Below are 22792 nucleotides of genomic sequence, written 5' to 3'. Positions count from 1 at the left end.
TATTATATTTAATTATTATTATTTAATTATTATAATTAATATTACATGCATTTGCTGCTTTTTTCACAGACAGGTATTATAATTATCTTTAATCACCTTTAACTTTTGCTGTCGTATACGTTTCTACATTTATAGATCCTGTGTTTGTTTTTTTTTTGTAAGATTGCACCATTCCAGACTTTTATAACTAGACTGCTGATTCAATATGATAGAAAAAGATAAACCTGAGCTGTCCTTGTTTCAATTTACGTATGCGTTCTGTTTGTGAATATCGCATAAATTTATATAAAAACACTAACGTTATTATCCGTGTGATTTATACATTTGAGAGTGAGTGAACACAAATATAGTGCTGCCCAGCGCTGTCTTCAAACATGGAGACAAAGTCGGTAGTCTATTTATAGAAGTCTGTGCATCATTCCGTAGAAAAAAAAATTGTTTTTAGTAGGATAAGTTGTTATACTGTAACAACCTGCCCCGATCGAAGAAAACAACTTACCCCAATCTTCCATTTTTAATTTGAAAACACGTACATATATTGATTCAAATAAAAATGTGTTATTGTAATCAAATATATATAAAAGAAATATACAAAAGGATAATCATCTTTAATTTATAAAATAACATAAGCGATTTATACAATAAAACATTTACTTTTGACAGTGAAAATCAAGAAAACATACGTAGCGTCTTCTAGATATGGCGATTAAACAAAATAAAGTTGTAGGGTATCATAAAAATCATATATAAAATCATATATATAAAAATTCATAAAAATTCATAAAAATGTGCTGCCACCTGTGGCAACTAAAAAATTAACTATACCCCGTGTGATAACTCTTGTACCGGTCTCCTCTACAAGAATTTTTTCTCCATCTCTTAAATACATTTTTATTTTAATCAATAAGAAGATAATTATACCGAATAAGGGATTCTCCTTCCCATGATCTTTACTTTGATATATCATGCCAAGATCATGACTCTGAATAATCTCTAAGTTTTAGTCGTCATTCATTATTCGTTAAAAAGTTATTAACAGTCAAAGTTAGCAATTATTTCTCCGTATTACATGAAGAGTCAAACATCTTAAATTTAGAGAGAGAGAGAGAGAGAGAGAGAGAGTGTGGAGGTAGAATTCAAGAAATACCAAAATTTTTGCGTGGAAAGATTTTCACCCCACCTTCCCCTCTGCTAAACGGTGAACGATTTTCACGCGAAGCAATTTTCAAAGTCGTGACCCTGAGTGATCTCCAACAGGACTTCGAAAGTCAAGTTTCGCATGGAAAGTTGTAAAATATATTTCAAAGCAGAAAATTTCTATTTTATATGGTAGAAAAGAGACATATTATTTTCCAAACTTCTTAATTCTTTAATAATTTTTAGCAAAAGACGAGCGATGATTAAAACCTGTGGAAATTATTCCAATGAGAAGGGATTCCCTATTCAATATAATTACTAATAAGAAAAATTGAGAAAAACTTTCTTCTTCTGGCTTTTGATATTTGACAGTCTTCGTGGACGCGAATTATGGACAACATTGCAATATATCGTCAAACAAGGGTCTTCAACAAATTTTAACGATATTGCACGTCGTGCGAACTTTAAACAAATATAACCACATACCGAATGTGAAATTAGGTAAGTGAAATAGACCACTTTCATGCGTGTTTATATCAAACAATAATAAAAAAATTTGTAAAAGAAATATCATAAAAATCTATATAATTTACAGTTAGTCAATTTACAATTAGTAATTTGCAATTAATCAAATATTATTTTATTTTCATGAAAAATCATTAATTTGAGAATACAAATTTCTTAAAGAAATAAATAAACTTTTTCTTACATGCAATTAACCCTGTAAATTGCTGTTTTTCACTACATCGTATGAATTGTGGGTTAAATCAGTTGTAAAAAATTGGAAAAAAATTTTTTTTACATCTCTTTTGTATTCTAAATGTTTTTTTAATCAAATATCATATTGTTCTTTTTTATGTAGCAAAATACAGAGGGAAACATAGAAATTTTTTTTGTATTAAAAAATTATGCATTGTATTTGCAATGCGTTGAAAGAAAAAAATCTGCCTAGAAAAAATTCGTACTCTTGAGAAATGACTTTTCAGGAAAAAAATAGTTTAGAGATGCTCGCTAAAAAAAACCTTAATTATTTATTTTGAAAAGTTATTATTCTTTGGAATACCATAACAAAGTGATTTCTGGAAAAAACAAATAAATTTTAACAATTTAAACAATTAAATTTAATTCTAGCCGGAAAATTATTTATTTCACATTACAAAAATATGAAATAATATGATTACAAAGAAATTTTATAATATTATTTAAGGGAGAAGATTTAAAGAAATCGTCTTCATCGGTATTTTGTACGTCACTCAGGACATTCTCAAAGCCTTACTCTCCAATCGCCATAAAATATTTCAGTTTTTCTTCATCATAAATATTGTTCAATTTTTTCGCCAGTTTTTGATATCTGGCTTTTATTAGCAACGATGATTTTTTTACGGAACACTTGTGGTTTTACCTGCTCGCATGATTGCAGCAAACTGACAAAATTCATTAGAATCATCTATATCATGATATAAAAATATATGATATTCTGTTCCCACACAAGAACATGCAATCACTTGAACATGGCGGCTGCTTTTTGACCAATCAACATGTCCCAAATTGTAAAAAGGAATATGATTGCTACCATGTGGCATTCCACTAACTTTGGGACATTTGATTGGTTGTTTCTGATTTAGTCTGCCGCTATTATTATGCGCAATGGAATACCTTATATTTTTATCCCATGGTCTGTACATTCTCATTATACTAAAGCACTAGATATGTGGATATTCTCATTTTGATTCCACTTAATTATTACAGTACGATTAGTGACAAAGATAAATGTTAATTAAGAAGCCCGCTCACCTCAATTTTGATAAAAATGCTGAATCGATACATTTTCTTGTAAAAATAAAGATTTGACAAGAAAAAAGTATCAGTCTGCTCCGCAAACCGAGATACTAATCTTTAAAATCGACGACTATTCAGATTAGGAAATCTATCACAGCAGTTCACTATTTTAAAAATACAAATTCACTGCTTTTAAAATAGAAATTCACTACTTTAGCAGAAAATTTATATTTTTAAAATATAGTGAACCATTGTTATAACAGATTTTCTAACCCGAATAGTCATCGATTTTAAGGATTAATATCTCGGTTAGCAGAGCAGAGCGACACTTTTTTCTTCTCAAATCTTTATTTTTACGCGAAAGCTCAGCATTTCAATGTATTTTTATTAAAATTTGGGCTCTTCTTAATATTTACTTTTGTCATTAACCTAGAGACTCTATAGTATATGGGACTCCGTACAATAAAAGGAACAGAGAACAGAGAACAGAAAGTAAGAATTTCAACCTATCAGAAACTGTGTATTCCACATACATTTCTGATAAATTAAAATTCTTATTCTCTGTTTCCTGTTCCTTTTATTATGCGGAATTTCTAACAGAGATTCGCAAAGCGTCAAATAATATGATATATTTCTCTGATTGGCTGGAGTAATTCGTAATAGCTGCCATATTGAATCTATCAATATACTCAACATCAACATTATTTTTTGAAATTAAATAAAAAAATTTGTTTGATTTAAAGAAATTATGTTCAAAGAAATGACTTTCTCTGAGTATATTGTTAAGCAGAGAGTAAATTAAATTAATCAGATATTAAATATTAATAATAGTTGATCAATTAAATTAAATAATATCATCACAAATTTTCTTCTAAAGCATTATTGTTTAAAATTAAAAAAAATATTTATTTGTTAGCAAATACATCAAATGTATGTTTTTAGAAATGTATCCGTATGTTTGTTAACATATTTCAAAAATTATGATAATCTTTAAAGTATATTACTTGAAATATAAGTTCGCATGAATAATTATTATGTATGTAAACAGGGCTGAGAATCTTCGACACGTGTCATGATAGGATTACAGTGTTTAGACAAGTTTTGCAAGTAGCGGTTGAACAAAGTTGCGCGCCAGATTATGAGATGGGTATATTGGTACCATCCCAATATGGATCCATGATGGAGTATCTTCATAGTTACAACGATTTGCCAATCGGCATCTACAAAGAACGAGATTTCACAGTGCCCATGATCGATATCCTGGCGCATTATCTGAGCACCAAGTACAAGATCGTCGATTTGGTGCACGCCAACACGGATTCTGTTCTCGATCATTTTCTAGAAATTACCAAGGACGCTGGTGTGTGCGTGAAACGAAGTGACAGGCATGTCAACGGTGACAGGTATGCGAACGTCACGGAAACGGTGATAGTCGCAATCGGTAAAAGAAATGATGTGCAACGATGGCTGGAAGAGAACGAAAAATCGAGAAATTTCGGAGAAACATGGATCCTGCTGCCGCTTGATAATTTAGATATTAACGGCAAGTAAATTTAAGTATCCACGGATAATGGAGAAATTGTTAAGGGATAATAGGGATAATTTGATTTCTGATATATTTTATAAAGCAAAACGTTTATATTTTATATTATAATATAATATAAAAGAAAGACCATTTATCTATAAATATAAAAGTGAAAAGGACTGATGGGAATCAGGCTAGTGAGAGTATTTAATATATTATTTAATATAATCTAATGTCTTCATAATTTTAATGCAACAATTGCTGTTGTGAACAATAATAGAAACAATAATCTAAATTAATGCTAACTATTACATTACATTAAATATTGACGTCAAGTTGTGTTCGTAATAGCAGTTACATTACCCAAGTATAGCTGTGGTAATTGAAAGTTAAGAAACAATTTTGCAACATCGTTTAACTTTAACCTTAGTTTGAGCGGCTTTTGTTTCTGTTCAGAATTGAAGTTAAAACGAGATGAAGAGGTAGTTAAACGATTGTATAGTTAATCGATGTTGCTACAATCATTAGATAAATTAACTCACGTGAATTTTATGCAACAAGGAATTCTTACAATGTGCAAAATTAAAATAGAAATTTATTCATGTTTTATATACTCGCGTTTTATATACTCGCGAAATACAAGAGATCTGATTCGATTCCCGGCCGAAGTAATATTTTTCACAATAAGAATTAAATTAATTATTTATTAATATGTCATATTTTAATATGTCACTCGACATTATTAAGATCATTCTAAAATGTGAAATCAAAATTGTTAGTTAATTTAACTCGTGATATTACTGCGGTAATTTAATAGAATAAAGCCCAGTTGCACCAATGTTATTTTAACTTTAAGCAAGGCTTAAAAAACTCTCTCTCTCTCTCTCTCTCTCTCTCTCTCTCTCTCTCTCTGTCTTTGTCTCTCTTTCGCTTTAAAACGAGACAGAGAGAGTCTCACTTAAAATCAAAGTAACGTTGATGCAATCGGGCCTAAGCGTTTCAAGATCGAAACATCATTTCGACGCACATCAAAGGACTACATATATGTATAAATTCACAGACTCATACAAGCATTTAAGATCCAGCTAGACCGTTTAAGAAGTTCATTTCTACTTTGTGTTCTCGCATATAGTCCTGTAGGATATTATTTTATATTATTTTATATATAAAGTTTATATTTAAAGTTTTATATATAAGTTAATTATATAAAGTTTTTACTAAGTTTCTATAAAAAAAAGATTCATATAATCTTTTTTTCTAAAAATTTAATTTCGATAACTTATTATATTACCAATGATATTTAACAGTAAGCTGAAATTTAAATGAGAGAGATATTAATCTAAATTTAGCATACCAACAATATCTTCAACTTTCCAGATCTCATACCATCCGAATCGTATGTCATTAAACCGGAAATTCCCCGTTTCGATCTTGGCGAGTTCTCAAGCGCGGATGAATTCCTGGAGAACTTCAACAACTCAGCGAACCACTCTCCGTATCTTCTCGACATTGGGAAAGCCGTCATCAAGTTGGCGGAAGTCTTCCAGGATTTCCGCAAGAGAAGTTGCTCTATCGACGAAGAGAGTAGCATCATGACGCAATCCTCAGAATCGCAGACATTAGAATCGCAACGGGAAATTCGCGATTTTGATGTCTACGAGCATCTCCACATGCAATCGGGATCACACTTGCTGAGATACGTGGTCACCACGAAAATGCAGCACGAGTTCATTGACGTCGCTTTTTACGAGATCGAAATGCCCAAGTTACGCGTTCTTCCGAAAAGGACAATATTCGAAATGTCAGGGCTCTGCCTGGAGCATCTCATTAAAAATTGCGAAAACTGCACGAATTTTCAAAGTCGCGATACAAAAGGTAAAAATGATATGAAATATAATTACTATGAGCACATAAATTACACGAGTCATTCACAGCAAATTGCTATCAAATAATCTTGCAACGTATAATTATACGAACGGTTTTACTAAAATATTTAAAAATTTAGCTATAGATACAGATATGAAAATAATTTTACTGGACCATCAAAATAATTATACAAGTCATCCAAACTGATTGCTAAATGTCAAACTTTTTACAGCATTGCTCATCATACTTGTGATTAGATAGTTATTTTGATCAAAATAAAATTATTTTCAGATCTGTATTTATTTGTTTATTTATTTTTAAATATCACTTCATCTGTATATATTTATTTATTTATTTTTTGATTATTCAGCGCAAAATCGTTCTTTCCGTGTATAAATATTAAATTTTAGTTTTCGTTTCTTTTGTTATAATTTTTATCTAAAAATTTATCTAAAATATTATGTCTATCGGAATTATAATTATTATTATAAATTCTTAAACTACGCATTATTTTTCGACAGTTTAATATCGCTTGTCTATAATGTATCGATTATTTTTAACATTTTTCAGTAGATGTCGTTGGCAAAAATGTTCTAAAAAACAGCTTCTATGTTCCTGTTTCTTTGATTGTCATCATATGTGGTATTCTTATGTGCTGCGGCATGATAATTTTTATTGTCTATTATACCACGACCAAGGAAATTCTTCATGGCAATTTGGTCTTCACAATTGTCCTCATCCTGGCCACCCTATTTATCCTACTGACGGCACTGCCCTTCTGCGTGACGGACGATTATTTCGGCGCGGAGAACCTGAACGCTTGGAAGATCCTTCTCACCACTCTCGTATTCGGCCTCACATTCTCAATCATGCTCTCGAGAGCACTCTTTTTAGCCTTGTCCATAGGCGATGTTTTCATCATTCACATTAATGGATATTTACAGAGTCTTATGACGTTCTTCGCATACGGCGTGCAAATCGTCATGTCAGTTATGTATTTCGTTCTGAGCACAATGAATTCAACTGTCGTCATCAGGAGTCTCATTTTTATTGTATTACTAGGTATATTGACTGGATTGTTTATTAATTTTTCATTAATATCTGAATCTTCTAAATGCATTATTTTTCTCTTAGAAATCTTAATTTGTGTAGTTTGCCTTATTCTGATTTCTATCTCTCTAGAAGGCTTATTAATATTTTATTATATTAATATTAATATTATTTATGCATTTTCTTATTCCTTTTGATATATATCAAATTTTATATTTTAATGAATTCTTTTTGAAATTATTCAAAAGCAACTCTTGTAGATAAGTACTATTGAGCACTAGGAGTATTTTGAGGCACTATTGTACTATAACACTACTGTAGTAGTACTACGTGTTCAGAGAGCAGATGCAGAAGTACTAAGATCTTTTATATATCCGCGTTTCGGCAAGATACAATGCAGGAAACGAGATGCATCACAGAAACTAACTCTTAATAATTCTATTTAAAGAAAAAGCGTTTTCAGAGACTCTACGAGCACACTCTGATTGAGCTAAAAATAAGTGACGGATTTTATTTACATATGCTTCTTTATAGGAATATATCCATCTTACAGCGATACTACGCCGCCAAGCAAGCGATGTAACACGCAGTACCGCCGCAAGGTGGATTCGTTTTCCATAAGAAGAAAATGACGCGGAGCGCTATAAAGAGACATGTAAATGAAATCCGTCACTTACTCTTAGCTCGATTAGAATGTACTCCTAGAATCTCTGGCAGCATTTTAAATAGAGTTATTAATAGTTGGTTTCTATGATGCATACTCGTTTCTTGAATTTTGTATCTTCTTGCCGAAACGTGGATATATAGAAGATATTATCACTACTTAGCATTACAGTAGTAATGCAGTAGTGTCTCAAAATACTCCTAGTGCTGAGTAGTACTTTTCTACAAGATTTGTATTAATATTGCTTTTCTTGTTAAAATTAATTATAATATTTCCAGGATACGATATATTTTTATTAATTGCATTGTTCGTCACTTGTTACTTCATTATACGAATACAACATAATTATCACGAAGAAAAATACTTCTTCGGCACTTCTATTGGTCTTATAATAATATGGGTAATATGGTTGATTTGCTTCATGTTAATGCAACCGGAAAATCGTGACGCAGTCATTTTCTTCGGTACAATTGCCACGGCTTATTTAATTATTTTCGGTGCCTTAATACCAAAGATATATTATATTACGCACACATCCAAAAGGAAAGATTCAGGACAAAGATTCGATCCTGTCAATCTACTAACTGATTCGACTGTTAATACAATTATCAGGCAGGTTAGAACTCTAATTTTTACATATTTTCAATGCGCTATATTTTCTCTTGATTAAGACTCGTGAATAGTTATCACAGTCATATAATCGTGATGTCAGAAGCAAAACGTTAATTTTTGTTATGTGCCATTTGTAAACAAAAACAATTTGGATAAAACAAAATGATGAGATCACTTCAAAATATTTATAAAAATGAACAAAAACTATGCTTCTCTGACAATCAGTAAATAATCGTAAAAAAGTGATAAAAGATAGGTAAACATGTAAGTGAAAATAGACTACGCATACGCATTGAATAAAAGCACTTCAAATATTTTTTATCGATTATTTATTGACTATCAGGGGAATAAGAATAATTTTCGTTCATTTTTGCAATTGTTTTAAAGCGATCTCAACATTTCGTTTTATCCAAATATCTTTATTTACAAATTGCATGCAATAAAAATTAATGTGTCATTAATGTGTTCTCGCTTCTGAGACGTCACGATTTAATATTGTTGTGGTGACTACTCAGGAGTTTCAATTAAAGTAATAACGAATTTTGGATACTAATATTGTTTTTAATAAAGTGCGTTATTATTAAGTGCAATTAATTTAATTATAAATATAATTAATTAATTCTTTTAATTGATTTTTATCATATTATGTAAACTAATTTAATTTATTTTCAAAAAAATTTAATTTTTTTTTTGTAATAAAGGAACTGCGTTTACAGTCATGTTCTTCCCACGATTATGTTTATCCTGCTCGAGAAAGTCAGATTTTGCGAATGCCGTCAGCATATCCAAATTACTATGGTAATTTAAACTCAAATTCAAAATACTTCGAGAGATGCAGAAGTCCAAATCACTACGAAATGCCTACATATAATAATTACGAATGTTACGCGGAAATGAAGGAAATCGACGCTGTTAACGTTTCTCCGCGAATGTACGTCGAGAACACGGAGGTGAATATTCATTAAGCCATAAAGGATTAATCAGATATATATTTTTTACAAATAATAAATAAAAAATACACTCTTTTCCTAATATGCTCAATATAAATGCAATTATGTGTATTAGAAGATAATAATTAGAATATAATAATGTTAATTGATTGAATTATATAAAAATCATTTTACAAAAATCCGTCAGACGTATATACATCCTTAATTTACAAAATTTTTTAAATTTTCAGCAACAGTTTTTAGCAACAAATAATGTCATTTACGCGCAGCCAAAAATCTATAAATCTCAGAGAATAAGTTTGGAAGAGAGAAACAACACAGAAACCACTTGTAATAGAAATAATTCTTCACCTGTCTCTAGACAACACATTGAAATGTATTCCATACGATATGCTAGTCCAACGAATATGATAAGGGAACGAAGAATCGATGAAGAAGAAGAGATTGAAGAAGAAGAAAAAAACGAAAACGATCAGGAGGACGAAAATGCCAGCAGAATTACCCGTTTTTGATTACTTTAAAATCTAGTATTTAATTTTTAATGCTTTCATCTTTATAAATTTTTCATAAAATATAAATAAAGATCCTCGCACAAATCTTATGAGAAATGGATTTTGATCAAATTGTTTCAAATTTTAATATTTTGTAGTTCATGTCAAACTGATTAAAAGTCCTTATGAGCCTTCAAATGTCTTTTTGCTCCAGGATCTTTGGAAGAATATATCATATATTGTATGGAAAAATAATTCAAACAAATTTTTTTATTAACATTAATTATAAATACTGTCTAATACATCATGAATATATACTGTATATATATATATACATATGTCACGGAAAAAACCGTCAGACATAATATCACGAAAAAGATATCATATTTTTTAATATTTTGAAAAATATTATGATATAAAACATCCTGAAAAAAAGCTCTATTTTATTTTTTAATTCCAAAAAGGCAAGGAAGTTCAGGAAAATCAAGCTATTTGTGAGAAGCAAAGAGACTCACTATAAATCAAGCATCTCAAAGGAATGAGACATCTGTTACGTATATGTCATTCGTTTCGGGTAATTTTGAGAAATAGGCGCAAAACTGAAATCATAAACATTGATACATATATAATATGTAATAAAAAAGATTTATTTCGATATTTTGTATAAAATTTCATATAAAATAAAAAACTTTCCGAAGGACCTAAAGTAAAGACATTCGGAGATTTGTACCGTAAAAAATTTTATCAGCTTGACATAAGCTACAAAATATTAAAATTTAAAGCAATTTGAACAAAATTTAAGGTGGTTTATATCGCAAAATGGCTTTTTTTTCTTAAGATTTGTTCGAAGCTTTTACTATTTGAAGATAATGATATTCTCTACATACGTATATCTCATTTCGAAGGGGAGGAGGGGGGGGAGGAATAATCAAGCATGTTCATAAGATAATTGAAAATTATATAATTAAAATATTGATCAAAACTCATTTTCCATAAAATCTGTGGATTATTTATCATAAAATATAATTAATAGATTAAAATCATACGGGAAGCAGTGCTGACTAAATAAAATTTATAATTTGCAAATTTCTTTTTTTCATTACATTCATATTGCGTATATTAAAAAGCGTATCAAGTAAGATAAGAGTACAATTTTATATTTTAAGACACAAACGTTACAGTGACATTCATTATGAAAAGTGGAACGATTACTTTATTTCCAGATGATTAATGCTATTACGATGATTGTATCGCATAGAAACACACACACACACACACACACACACACACACACACACACACACACACAGAGATAGAGAGCTTGTGGAGGGGGGGAGACAATTGCCCGAAACATCAGCGCACCGTTCGGTAGTGCAAAAAAATTATAACTGCAGATCGCAATTTTTGAACAATAATTTTTATTTCCCTATTGTGCGCCGATATTTGAGAATGAGTTGATAAGCGAAGTGGATATTAGTGAAATAGTAAAACAACTTTCTAAGATTTTAATATTTACCTGATTAAATTCCCCCCATTTTTTTGATTTAGGAGATTCATATTATATTTATCTATAGTCCTTTAGTTTTTGAGCAAATTTCTAAATACCATTTTTGTGCTAATTGAAAATGTACTGTTGCTTCTTAGCACATGTTAAAAGTATTAACTTCAAAAATCCATATAATATTGCGGAGTGTTTTACGAAATTTGAACAAAATTTAAGGTGGTTTATATCGCAAAATGGCTTTTTTTTCTTAAGATTTGTTCGAAGCTTTTACTATTTGAAGATAATGATATTCTCTACATACGTATATCTCATTTCGAAGGGGAGGAGGGGGGGGAGGAATAATCAAGCATGTTCATAAGATAATTGAAAATTATATAATTAAAATATTGACTTTTTTGCACATTCATTTTAATATCATATTCTTTCAATATCATATTCATTGAATTTATACACTAAAACAAGGTTAAATCATTAAATCACGTAATAAATTTTAGATACGTTAGGGATTTCACATTTCATTCATTGATTACCAATGGCATTCACTTGACTGATATCAGAGATTATCCATTGATTCAGATTTATAGAGTAGTAATATTAAAAATAATATTCGGTCACTCACACACACCGATACGATGTACTGAACAGAGTTGCGATAGAAATTGATCTGCAAAATAAAAATAGACGTATCTAATTACAGCAACGATTAAAATAATTTATAAATATCTAGAAAAAAATCATTATTATCTGCGCATACAATGATTACTTCTGTAACAATGAATGAAAAGATAATTATTTATTCACTCCATTGTCGTCGCTCGATACTTTATAGATTTCGAGGCTTTTCTCATTGTTAGATTCCTTCATTATTTATTTGTACATGACACAACATAACTCTCGCAAAAACACGGTCGCGCATGTTAATCATTGCAATAAAATAATCGTTCGTTCTTTGCACGGCACTCTCGATTATTACACGACGCGCTATCTGCTGTATCATGACTCAAGTATCGCCACATGAATGACATCTCGACTTGTAATGATCTTGCGTACCCAAACATTACAAGGTCGTACACAATTTAGTCCCGCCAATACGCATTTAATGTATCCTAGAAAATAATTGTAAGTTAAACATCCGTTTTTTTTCTAAAAAATTATATTAAGTTTTTAACAGAGTTCTCAAGATTCAAACAAAAACTAATAAGTGTTAACCGGATAGTGAGAGTGCATTAATACATCGCAGTAATTGGAGCACAATTATACTAACTTATTGTTGACAATATTTCATATTCGATTAAATACAAACTGATTGATGTGTGAACATTTCGATTTTTTTCAAATTATCTTCAGCAATGTTGAATATAGTTAATTTTCTTTCAATGTCTATACATAAAATTGATCTGCAATTCTTGATCCGCAATTGGAATTTAATTTCTAAAACTGACAGAGGATAAACTTTTTCTTACTTTACAGTTGAGAATTTTGTCTCTTCGCTGCTTATCAAGTGATTACGAACGAGTACAATAATGATAAATTTATTTGAATTATGATGAAATGATATAAGTTTATATTTTTCAACTCATCCTCTGTCTTAATAGATCCATAATCAGTAATTGCTTGCAACATGTCATGGAATTATTGAAAAAATTTTATGTATCGACATTGAAAGAAAATTAATTATACTCAACATTACCGATTATTTAAAAGAAATCGAAACGTTCACACATTAATTAGTTTGTATTTAACCAAATGTGAAATTGTCAACAATATATTATATTAATTGCGCTCCAACTACTGTGATGTAATGTCTCACTGTCCAATTATTAATTAGTTTTCGTTTCGTTTTTTCTATTTCAAATTAATTATTAATATAATCGATATAACACAGTTTCTCATTACTGAAATATCACCTTGATCAGGTGATTTGTATATTATTCCGCTCTATTAATCGTTAAATAATAGGCAAATTATATTTAAATCAAAAATTCAGAATATATATGATACGAGTTTTATCATATCCAGGTATCGCTAAATACATTGCGATATATAATTAATTGTCCATTATCGCGAAACAATAGTTTATTCCCATTCTCTATTTCATTCCATACAATTTCCATTCCGAATAAAATAAATTACACAAAATATTTTTGCAATAGATAAGCAATAATTATCTCGATTTATAAATCCTTAATTATGTGGTCTAATAATCATTTTATTAATTCTACTAATTCTTGATTTCTTAATTTACTAATTCTTTGTTGGTAATGTGAAATTTTCACTTTTCGTAACCGGAATCTTCGAACTTCAGATTCTTATATTATTTCAGTGTATAAAAATCTGAAAAAATTCTTACATACTTGTGAAAGCTTTGATAATGAGATTTCACTGTCATAGAAGTTGGATTTTAATTATTTTAATTATTTTTTATAGATTTAAATTTATCAATCAGAAATCACAATCCAAAAATCGATCTTTAAAATCCAATATTGCCGGCAGCGGGCTTAATAATTATGTAATATGACGGTATTTAATATTTTCTAATATTTACTTGTCGCGATTACATTTCGAAGGTAATAACACATGCGGAACGATTCCCGTAACAACTTGCCAATTCGAATTTTAATGTGCAAATGGTAGCACGGCGATCTTGCGTAAACACGCTGTATACACAGTGTACACGGTAATAACGAATACCAAAGCCGTGTTATTATTGCCATCAGTAGGTCGTTATTGCTTCGAAAAATTTAAAGCTTTCTAAAATAACATCATACTGAATATTTTATTTATTATTTTTTAAAAATAGGCCGTTATCGCATATTTTGCATCTTGTTTTATGAACTAAAGTGTTGCCTAAGGTATAATTCCATTCGATCAAAAGTATAATATTTTTTAAATAAAAATATTTGAATTTTAATTAATAAGACAATTTCAATGATTGTTATGTATGTAAATATTAAGGAGATTAAGTAAATATAGAGGATAAAGATTTGTAGAATAACCGGATACCATTCGGCAAAATCGGTTACGCTGGATAATCAGCAGGATAATTTTTATCCAGAAATTTCACGACATTGAAAAATTGAAAATTGTTTATTAAAATAAAAAGATAATCTTTTTGTGTAAACTATTATAAATATGCTGTACAAATTTATACAGAAAATGGAAATAAATTATTGTCTGATAACATAGAAATGTTCATATTTCTTATGGAAAATATAAAATACTTAAAAAAATAATATGTAGCAAAAATATAATACGCAAAGAATAAAGACATAAAAATTATTTTAATTTAATTTTTTAATTATATTACATTATATAACACAATACACTAATTAATTAATATTTAAACATTAATAAAAGAATATGTAGTTTGGTCAAATATACATAATATATGTATAATATAATATTTTAAGAAATCATATTTTAAATATGCATAATTATTTCTATTCAAATTGTGGAAAATGACACAATCCGGATCGAATTATAAAAAAATCAGCCAAATTAGTTTGATAATTGGATATTCGTTGTATTCCGAGTATACATATACATTATTATATAATAAAAAATAATTAATTATTACACGCGATTATTCAATTTTTATTTTTAATGATAATTCGATTAATTGCTCTATTTCAACAGATTATTAAACCTGCAACTATTTATAGATTAAAGTTTATTTTCGTGTTGCTTGGTAAACAATTAGAATGTTTTTAGAAAAGACAACCTGAGTTTTATTTTATAACTTCAATAATACAAGCCCACAAACAAAAATACTGTGCTGAGATGGAGATCCAGCTATTCTTATATATTTTGATTTCGTTAATAAATCTGACATAAAAATAGGACCATCCAGGGCAAATTTTCAATCTAGAGCGAAAAAATGATCCATTTTTTTCCATTTTTTATTCATATAGATTGAAAATTGCTCTGGATAGTCCTATTTTTATATCAGATTCGTATTTAGCGACTCAAAATGCATAAGAATAGCTGGATCTTTACCTCAGCACAGAATACTTTTTTTTGTGGGCTTGTATTATTGAAGTTATAAAATAAAACTCAGATTGTATTTTCGGACAATCTTCATCTCATAATACAATTCCCATTAAATCGCAGCTATAAGTATGATATTTGAAATTGACTCTCAAGATCTATTTAATAAATCGTATCTCAAGATTCTAGTAACTTTTTATTAAATTCTTTAACTAGGAAACGCGATTATAAATATGAGTATAAATCTTGCTAAACATTGAACTTTGTAATTATTTACAAGCTCGTTGATCAATTCGACGAAAGTTCCTCGCCATGCGAGGAGGATACGAATGGAAAGCTGCGCCATACACGGCGCAGAATCAATTTGGTATGTACCTCAACGTCAAAATTGCATTATGGTCGATCGTAATTTCGCAAGCAGGACACAGGTGTGCTCTGCGGGAATATCGATGACGAGATAGCGAAATAGCGGGTATACAACAAAGAGACTCGCGAAAATGAAATTTGCGTTCACCGCAGTGCGATGTATGAGAGAACAATTCGTCATTTACCCATTTCATCCCTTTTAATTATTTTTCTGGTGACGTTAAACGCAAAGCTACCTTCATTAAAATTCAGTGATAAAATTATTCCATTATTGAAACTTTCAAACTTCAACAGCAGTTACTGACGGTTTTAGAGCTAATTTTTTTTTAAGAAATGTAAAAGAAACATCAATGATGTTGAAGTTATAATAAAAATGCATAAATAAAGCTTCTACAATTAAATAATAGTACTTAAAAATTTACATTGAATTTTCGAGTTTTATTTTTTGAAATAATGAAGACAAATAAGTATATTATTGAATAACAACTGAAAATATGAAGACAAATTATTTTAATAAATAATATTTGATAATACATTGACTGTGACTATCTACGCTTTGAAAATTATTTAATCATGATAGTTGTTTAATAACTCAAGTTTGACATTGATCGAAAACGCAATAGTAATAAAATTTTCGGTTTGTCAAATCTTTAATTTTAACCAATTGCATACGTAGCTCATATCTAAAAAAAGAAGATACACGATACGCAATCCTCCGAAAATTCTATCAAACGTGCGCAGCTCCTTCGTCATCCTCGTCGCCGACGTTTTCCTATACCACATGCTAAGGTTTATTTCCACATCATAAGACCATCATGAAAACCGCGAAAATCAGAGCAGCTGGCGACGGCCGATAAGTCGCTATAATGGAGATAAATCGAAAAGTGCATCGGCTCGTGAAACGGCGCTATCCAGACCAACCTTCACGTTGCCCCCCATGAAAAAGCTTCTGCGCAAGGACGAGCTCCAGTGGCTATAAAAGCCCGCACGAAACTCATTCGCTTTCCAGTCACGTTTAGAACGGCCTTTTAAGTGACAAAAAAAAAAGAAAAATTAAGAAAAATTCTCGAACTATTTGATTTACGTGCTTATCAAGTCGACGAAAAGAGAGAAAGAAAGAGAGAGGGGGGGGAAGGAGGAGAGAGAGACAAAGAGAGAGACAGAAAAAAGAGAAACGTGCAATTTTTGGAATTCAGAAGAGATTCGTTTTGAGTAAATAAATTGAGAAATGTAGATCGCCCAGAACAGTATATTTCTAAATAAAAGAACTTATCTATAATTTACATTTCATGTTTCTTTCTTTTCTTAAAATTTATTTTGGAGATTCAAATGCTGAATATTAAAAAAATTTTATTTTATATTTTACTTTCATACTTGAATAATATTATCTATTTAAAAATTCATTAATTACTAATATATTAATTATCTAGAATTAAAAAATTGCTTTCGAACTTTTATTAAAGATAAATCCCTAAAGTTTTTACTAAATTCTTGTGGATATAGTGACTTGTATCAGTGTATTCAATTTTATTTTACTTTAAACCGAGATCAATGAGCAAGGATGAGATTAAGTGATTTGAAAAACAGTCGCATGGTCACCATCGTAGTGGTCTACCTCAGCCTCTTCCTGGATAATGTCCTGTTGACGGTAGTCGGTAATTACAACTAACCCACGAGAAAGACGAAGAGGACAAATTATGGACTAAACAATTCGCTGATTCGGACATGTTTCAGTGCCGATTATCCCCGATTACCTGTGCACGCTCGACGCGAATACAACTTCAAGCGTCGAAGAGGACGAAAACGGTCGAGTGGGATTATTGCTAAGCTCAAAGGCTCTGGTCCAATTAATTTTGAATCCCGCCGTGGGCATTCTCACCGGTACTCTAGGCTATGCTAAACCTCTGTTCCTGGGAAATCTCAGCCTCTTGCTGGCTGCTCTACGTAAGTTACAGACGAATTTTCATCCGTATCTGTGCTTTTCCAACGAATGAAATTCCACGTTTATCCCTGATTCAAGTCTCATTTCATGATTTTAGGCAAAACATTGTTTTATTATAAAATGAAATAAAAAGTTGAATATCAGTTAAATATTGTTACAAGTTGAATTCAGATTAACCGAAAAAAATTTTCGATTATTTTGTCAAATTTAAATTTGTTTTTACAAAACTACCGTACTTTACTCTTACGAAACTACCATTAATTTAGTGCCTGAAGTTAAAGACTTCAAATAAAGTTCAAAGGAACTTCTATAAACTCAAGTTTTCATTGTTGTCGTAGTATTCGCTTTTGGACAAACATACGAGATATTATTCTTGGCCCGGAGTATTCAAGGTATAGCTTCAGCGTGTATAGCAGTTTCCGGCATGTCACTGGTCGCCTCTCAATATTCGGAGGAAGACGAAAGATCTAAAATCATGGGTTTCGTTCTTGGTAGCATCGCTCTAGGTGTTCTTTTAGGCTATCCGATCGGTTCCGTGCTCTATGATCTCGAAGGAAAAATGGCACCATTTCTATTGGTGTCCAGTCTTATTGTTATACTAATTTGTAAGTAATCTTTTTTTTGTAATTGTAATTGTCGAAAGCGCACAAAAATAATAAAATATCAAAATATATTATTTTCACTCAGGTCTGCAAATTTTAACATTAGATGTTCAAACAAACATCGAGGTATATGTGACATTCATTATTTTAAAATGTATTTTAGTATGTTTTTTAAGATAATATTAAATTATATTTACAAATAAAATATAAATGCGTAGAGCAAAGTTTATTATTCGAAATATATATGGTTAGATATAGATATTCTTTTTCAAGGAATCATTTTTTAAAAAGTAAGTTTAGAGTCTGCTATATAATTCTGTCATTTTTTAATAAATTTTAACTGTCAATAGTATTGCAAGAATTATATTATTCTAAAGACTTAAAATAATAATAAATTTCCCGTATTTTAAAGTGTTCTGCCTGTTTGTATATATTAAAGAAAATTGTTAATTGTAAATGTTATTTTTTCATATATATCAGACAAGCAAGCAGCAACCTACTTGGTTACATTTATTATCTAATCCACACATCCTCATTATCTCCGGTGCAATTTGGTGCTCAACTTCGCCGATGGCAATACTAGAGCCTTGCTTGCCGATTTGGCTTCGGACTCACATAAAACCTAAGGTTTGTAACAAAGAGATCTTATTTCAAAACAAAAAAAAATATCAATGGCAAGTATTGGACAATTTCATAAACTCATTATTTGTACTACTCATATAATCATTATCACAATTAATCAGACAATATACATATAACAATCAAAATTTTATTAAATTACAGTTAACATTGATCAATGTTGATGAACTAAGCTAATAAAAAGTTAGAAACCTAATTGAATTATTTAAATAACGCTCGACGTCTGCAAATAATTTTGCAAATTCTAATTTTGTTAAAATACGGAAAAGCACTATTTTGATTAATAATCTTTGCAGAAATGGCAACTAGGTACAGTATTTATACCAGACAGCGTGGGCTATTTAATCGGGACCAACTTCTTCGGCGTAATAGCGTATCGTTACGGGCGCAGCAAAGTGGCGATCCTGGCTATATTCGTGGTCGGCGTTAGCGCCATTCTAATCCCGTTGGCGAACACAATGTCGCAGTTGATATTTCCTCATCTAGGAATGGGTCTGGGCATCGGTGTCGCGGATGCAGCCCTAGTACCATTACTAGCCAGCTTAGTAGATCGAAATGGCAATTATGGACCCGTTTATTCGATCCAACAAGTGGCTGTCAGTTTAGCTTACTCCTTAGGTAAGATATTCCAATCGAAAAATTATGCCTGATTGTATATATAGAACAAAAGAAAATAATTTTAAAGAGAAATATAAAGTGATAGAAATTCGCCCTTGATAGACGCCAATTCTTATTGAGACAATTTATTTATTTAAAAAGAAACTCGAATATATTATAGAAAATATATACTGCGTAAACCACTTTTTTTAAGGACCCATCACAGGCGGCGAAATGGTTAAAGCCATTGGATTCCCGTGGGTTATGCGAATCGTGGGCATCGTGAATGTGGCGTATTGCCCGTTATTAATATATCTCACGTTGGAACGAAGAAAGTTGTTGGCAAAGAAAGAGGAAAAGAAGGATTATGAAACGTTTCAACAATCCATCACACCCTACGAAAGATTTCACGATTCCGACGAAGATCTTTGACAATAAATTCATTTAGCAACAATCACAAACTGAATATCATATTAATTAACTCGGAAAATTTTGTAAATTGCTATATACGTTAACATTTTTTTCTTTCCATTTCAAGAGATACATTGTGTCGGTTACTATATTTTTTAAGACAATATATCTCCTAATTATTATATAATTTTCGCGAGCCATTGTCTTCATTTTAGTAGACAATCGCATATTAAATATCATTAAATCTGTTTTTGGACACCTCAAAATAGTGTTTAGTAATGTTATTGTGTCCCCAATTAAGTGCGCTATACAGAACTATATTTTCATCGTAATTGATAACCCAAGTGAATTATTGGCCGAACAACATCCCCGAGGCTGTCATCCATGGCACGACGATGTTTCTCGGATCGAAGAGCAGGAATTCGCTGAATTCGCAAGAGCGGTACAGGACAAGAAATACGCGCTTCTGTTAGTGGGAAACTGACGACAATCGATCGGCCGCTGTAATCGATAGCTCTGAAAGCTTATTAATGCACTCAATCTACAGCGAAATTCGTTTACGTTGCATTAACAATTCTACAGACTGCCGCAAGCATTGACTTGTCATTAGCTCACGTAGATCACCGTACAGTATACAATGTATTCGATTCAATTGTGTCCCACGATCGATTGCATGCAAAATCGGATGTTATGAGGAATTTGTGCGGAATTAGAAACGCGAGGAAAAGCTAAAAATCAATAATATTTTCCCAAATATAAGTGGAAATATACTTAATTTAGATATTTAATTTCATGAAATTTTTATATTTTGATTGCATTTAAATCTTTTATTTAATTGAATCTTTAGTATTGTAATACAAAATAAAATGATCGTTCGTATTTTTAATTATGTATTAACGTTTTCTAGCTGTATGACTTTTCGCACGCGAACAGTCTAATAATTTCGGTTGTTCAATTGACGTAAATATTGATCGTAGAAAGCGCATAGATAAATCTTGACTATTTTTCTTCGAAGAAATCGGAGGAGTAACGTAAACAGGACGGATGATGTCGTTGATGGTCGAAGGATTTGTAAACGAGGAACAGGCGAGAGGGAAAGAGAAAGAAAGAGAGGAGGCGAAATGGGGCGTAACTTCGCACCCCGGGTTTACTCGGTGAACAACGCCGATCGTCATTAGCAAGGGTGTTAAATCGCGCCACCGCCATCGCCACGAAAGAAGCTCTCATCAACCCCGTGGGCGTACATATGGAACATACATGGATAGCATTCTAAAAATGAAATATCCCTTCGAAAAACTTTGTATATTAATTTAACAGCAGTGCTGGAAATTATTAATAGTACAGAACTAACGTCATTAATTAATCAATCGATGTTGAGTTTTGTTACGAAATTGTATATCGCTGTAATTAACATTGCATTTCGAATCTGTATTGAATATGTATGCATATCTTTTTCATAATACCTCAATGTATATTTCGCAAAAGTATATTAATTTCAGTGAAATCGATAATAAAACATATTTTCTTTCTTTTCTGATAGTAAATGACTTTATATATAAATATTATAGAAATAATAGCATCAAACAAAGATTGAAAGAATAATTATTTTATTGTATTATGATTTTTTTATATAAATTGTGTATCTTTTGTTCACTCTTATTTTATTTCTTTGCAGTTCCTCAGAGACAATATAATCATTCTTTTTATCATTTCGTATGTATCTGTAATTAGCCGAAGAGATCAATTTTGGTATTCCATAACGAGCAAATAATTATATATAAAGCTGATTAAATTATATCCTATAAATAGAAAATCGATATACGTATGGGGTCCATATTGCGGCTTTAATTCCATACGAAAAGCGCGTCGTGCATAAAAACTATCAACCACATTATTAGAAATGAGATAGGTGAAGAGATTCGTAATAAAACGCAAATGACGATGATGAAGGGAAAAAGTCAACGACTGAAAGAACGTCGTACTCATATTTAATGGAAGAGCTTGATGGTCCAATTTTTTCGACTGCCCCTAACGAAACGTTGATGACCTCCTTTTATGATGCAAAGCTTCGAAGTAATGACAAAATAACATGGTAAAGTAAATAAATGAGATATATCAAGCAATAACGATTGTAGAAAGCATCAGAGACGGAAAATGACGAGAAGATGAGATTATTTTCTGTAATCTTCCTAATCAAATATTTTCACTAGATGATTATAAAATAACCTATCGTTCACAAGGAATTTTCTGTTCGCTATATATTGTGTATTTATATATAATCTTTTTCACAAATACAAAATTCGTATTTATCTACATTTTATACATGAAAGGGATGGTTTTGCTGAAGTAAAAATTTAGCTACATTATAAAAATGTGTGTGTGTACTAAATTTTAATAAATATTCATTTGAATAGTGCCAACTAAACGTTTACTTACAATCATTTTTTTATTGCGTGAATAAATGAGATAATAAATATATCAAGCAATAACGATTGTAGAAAGTCAGAGACGGAAGATGACGAGAAGATGAGATTATTTTCTGTAATCTTCCTAATCAAACATTTTCACTAGATTAAATACATATTTATTCAATAAAAAAATGATTGTTAAATCAAATTAATAGTTTTTGTATCAAATAAATATATCTTTATATATTATATATATATATAT

General features: G+C 30.4%; 2 protein-coding genes across 2 annotated transcripts in view; both read left to right on the top strand.

Annotated features, from left to right (window-relative positions):
• LOC108684458 (protein bride of sevenless) overlaps window positions 1-10095 on the top strand; it is a 10897-nt gene extending 802 nt beyond the window's left edge. The window contains exons 2-8 of the mRNA XM_018188778.1: window positions 1510-1638; window positions 3965-4459; window positions 5819-6316; window positions 6881-7369; window positions 8300-8637; window positions 9350-9583; window positions 9814-10095. Of these exons, the coding sequence (XP_018044267.1) occupies window positions 1510-1638; window positions 3965-4459; window positions 5819-6316; window positions 6881-7369; window positions 8300-8637; window positions 9350-9583; window positions 9814-10095 (2465 nt within the window). The remainder of the gene's footprint in view (window positions 1-1509; window positions 1639-3964; window positions 4460-5818; window positions 6317-6880; window positions 7370-8299; window positions 8638-9349; window positions 9584-9813) is intronic.
• Window positions 10096-17492: 7397 nt separating this feature from the next.
• Window positions 17493-20143, top strand: LOC108684502 (synaptic vesicular amine transporter-like). Its single transcript, XM_018188849.1, has 7 exons — window positions 17493-17586; window positions 17666-17875; window positions 18212-18478; window positions 18561-18601; window positions 18956-19102; window positions 19411-19732; window positions 19926-20143. Exons 1-7 carry the CDS (start codon window positions 17493-17495, stop codon window positions 20141-20143), a joined length of 1299 nt encoding a protein of 432 aa, XP_018044338.1.
• The last annotated feature ends 2649 nt before the right edge of the window (window positions 20144-22792 follow it).

Source organism: Atta colombica, unplaced genomic scaffold (genome assembly GCF_001594045.1).
Source record: "Atta colombica isolate Treedump-2 unplaced genomic scaffold, Acol1.0 scaffold135, whole genome shotgun sequence".
Lineage (NCBI taxonomy): Eukaryota > Metazoa > Arthropoda > Insecta > Hymenoptera > Formicidae > Atta > Atta colombica.
This window is presented reverse-complemented; position numbering and strand designations above follow the sequence as displayed.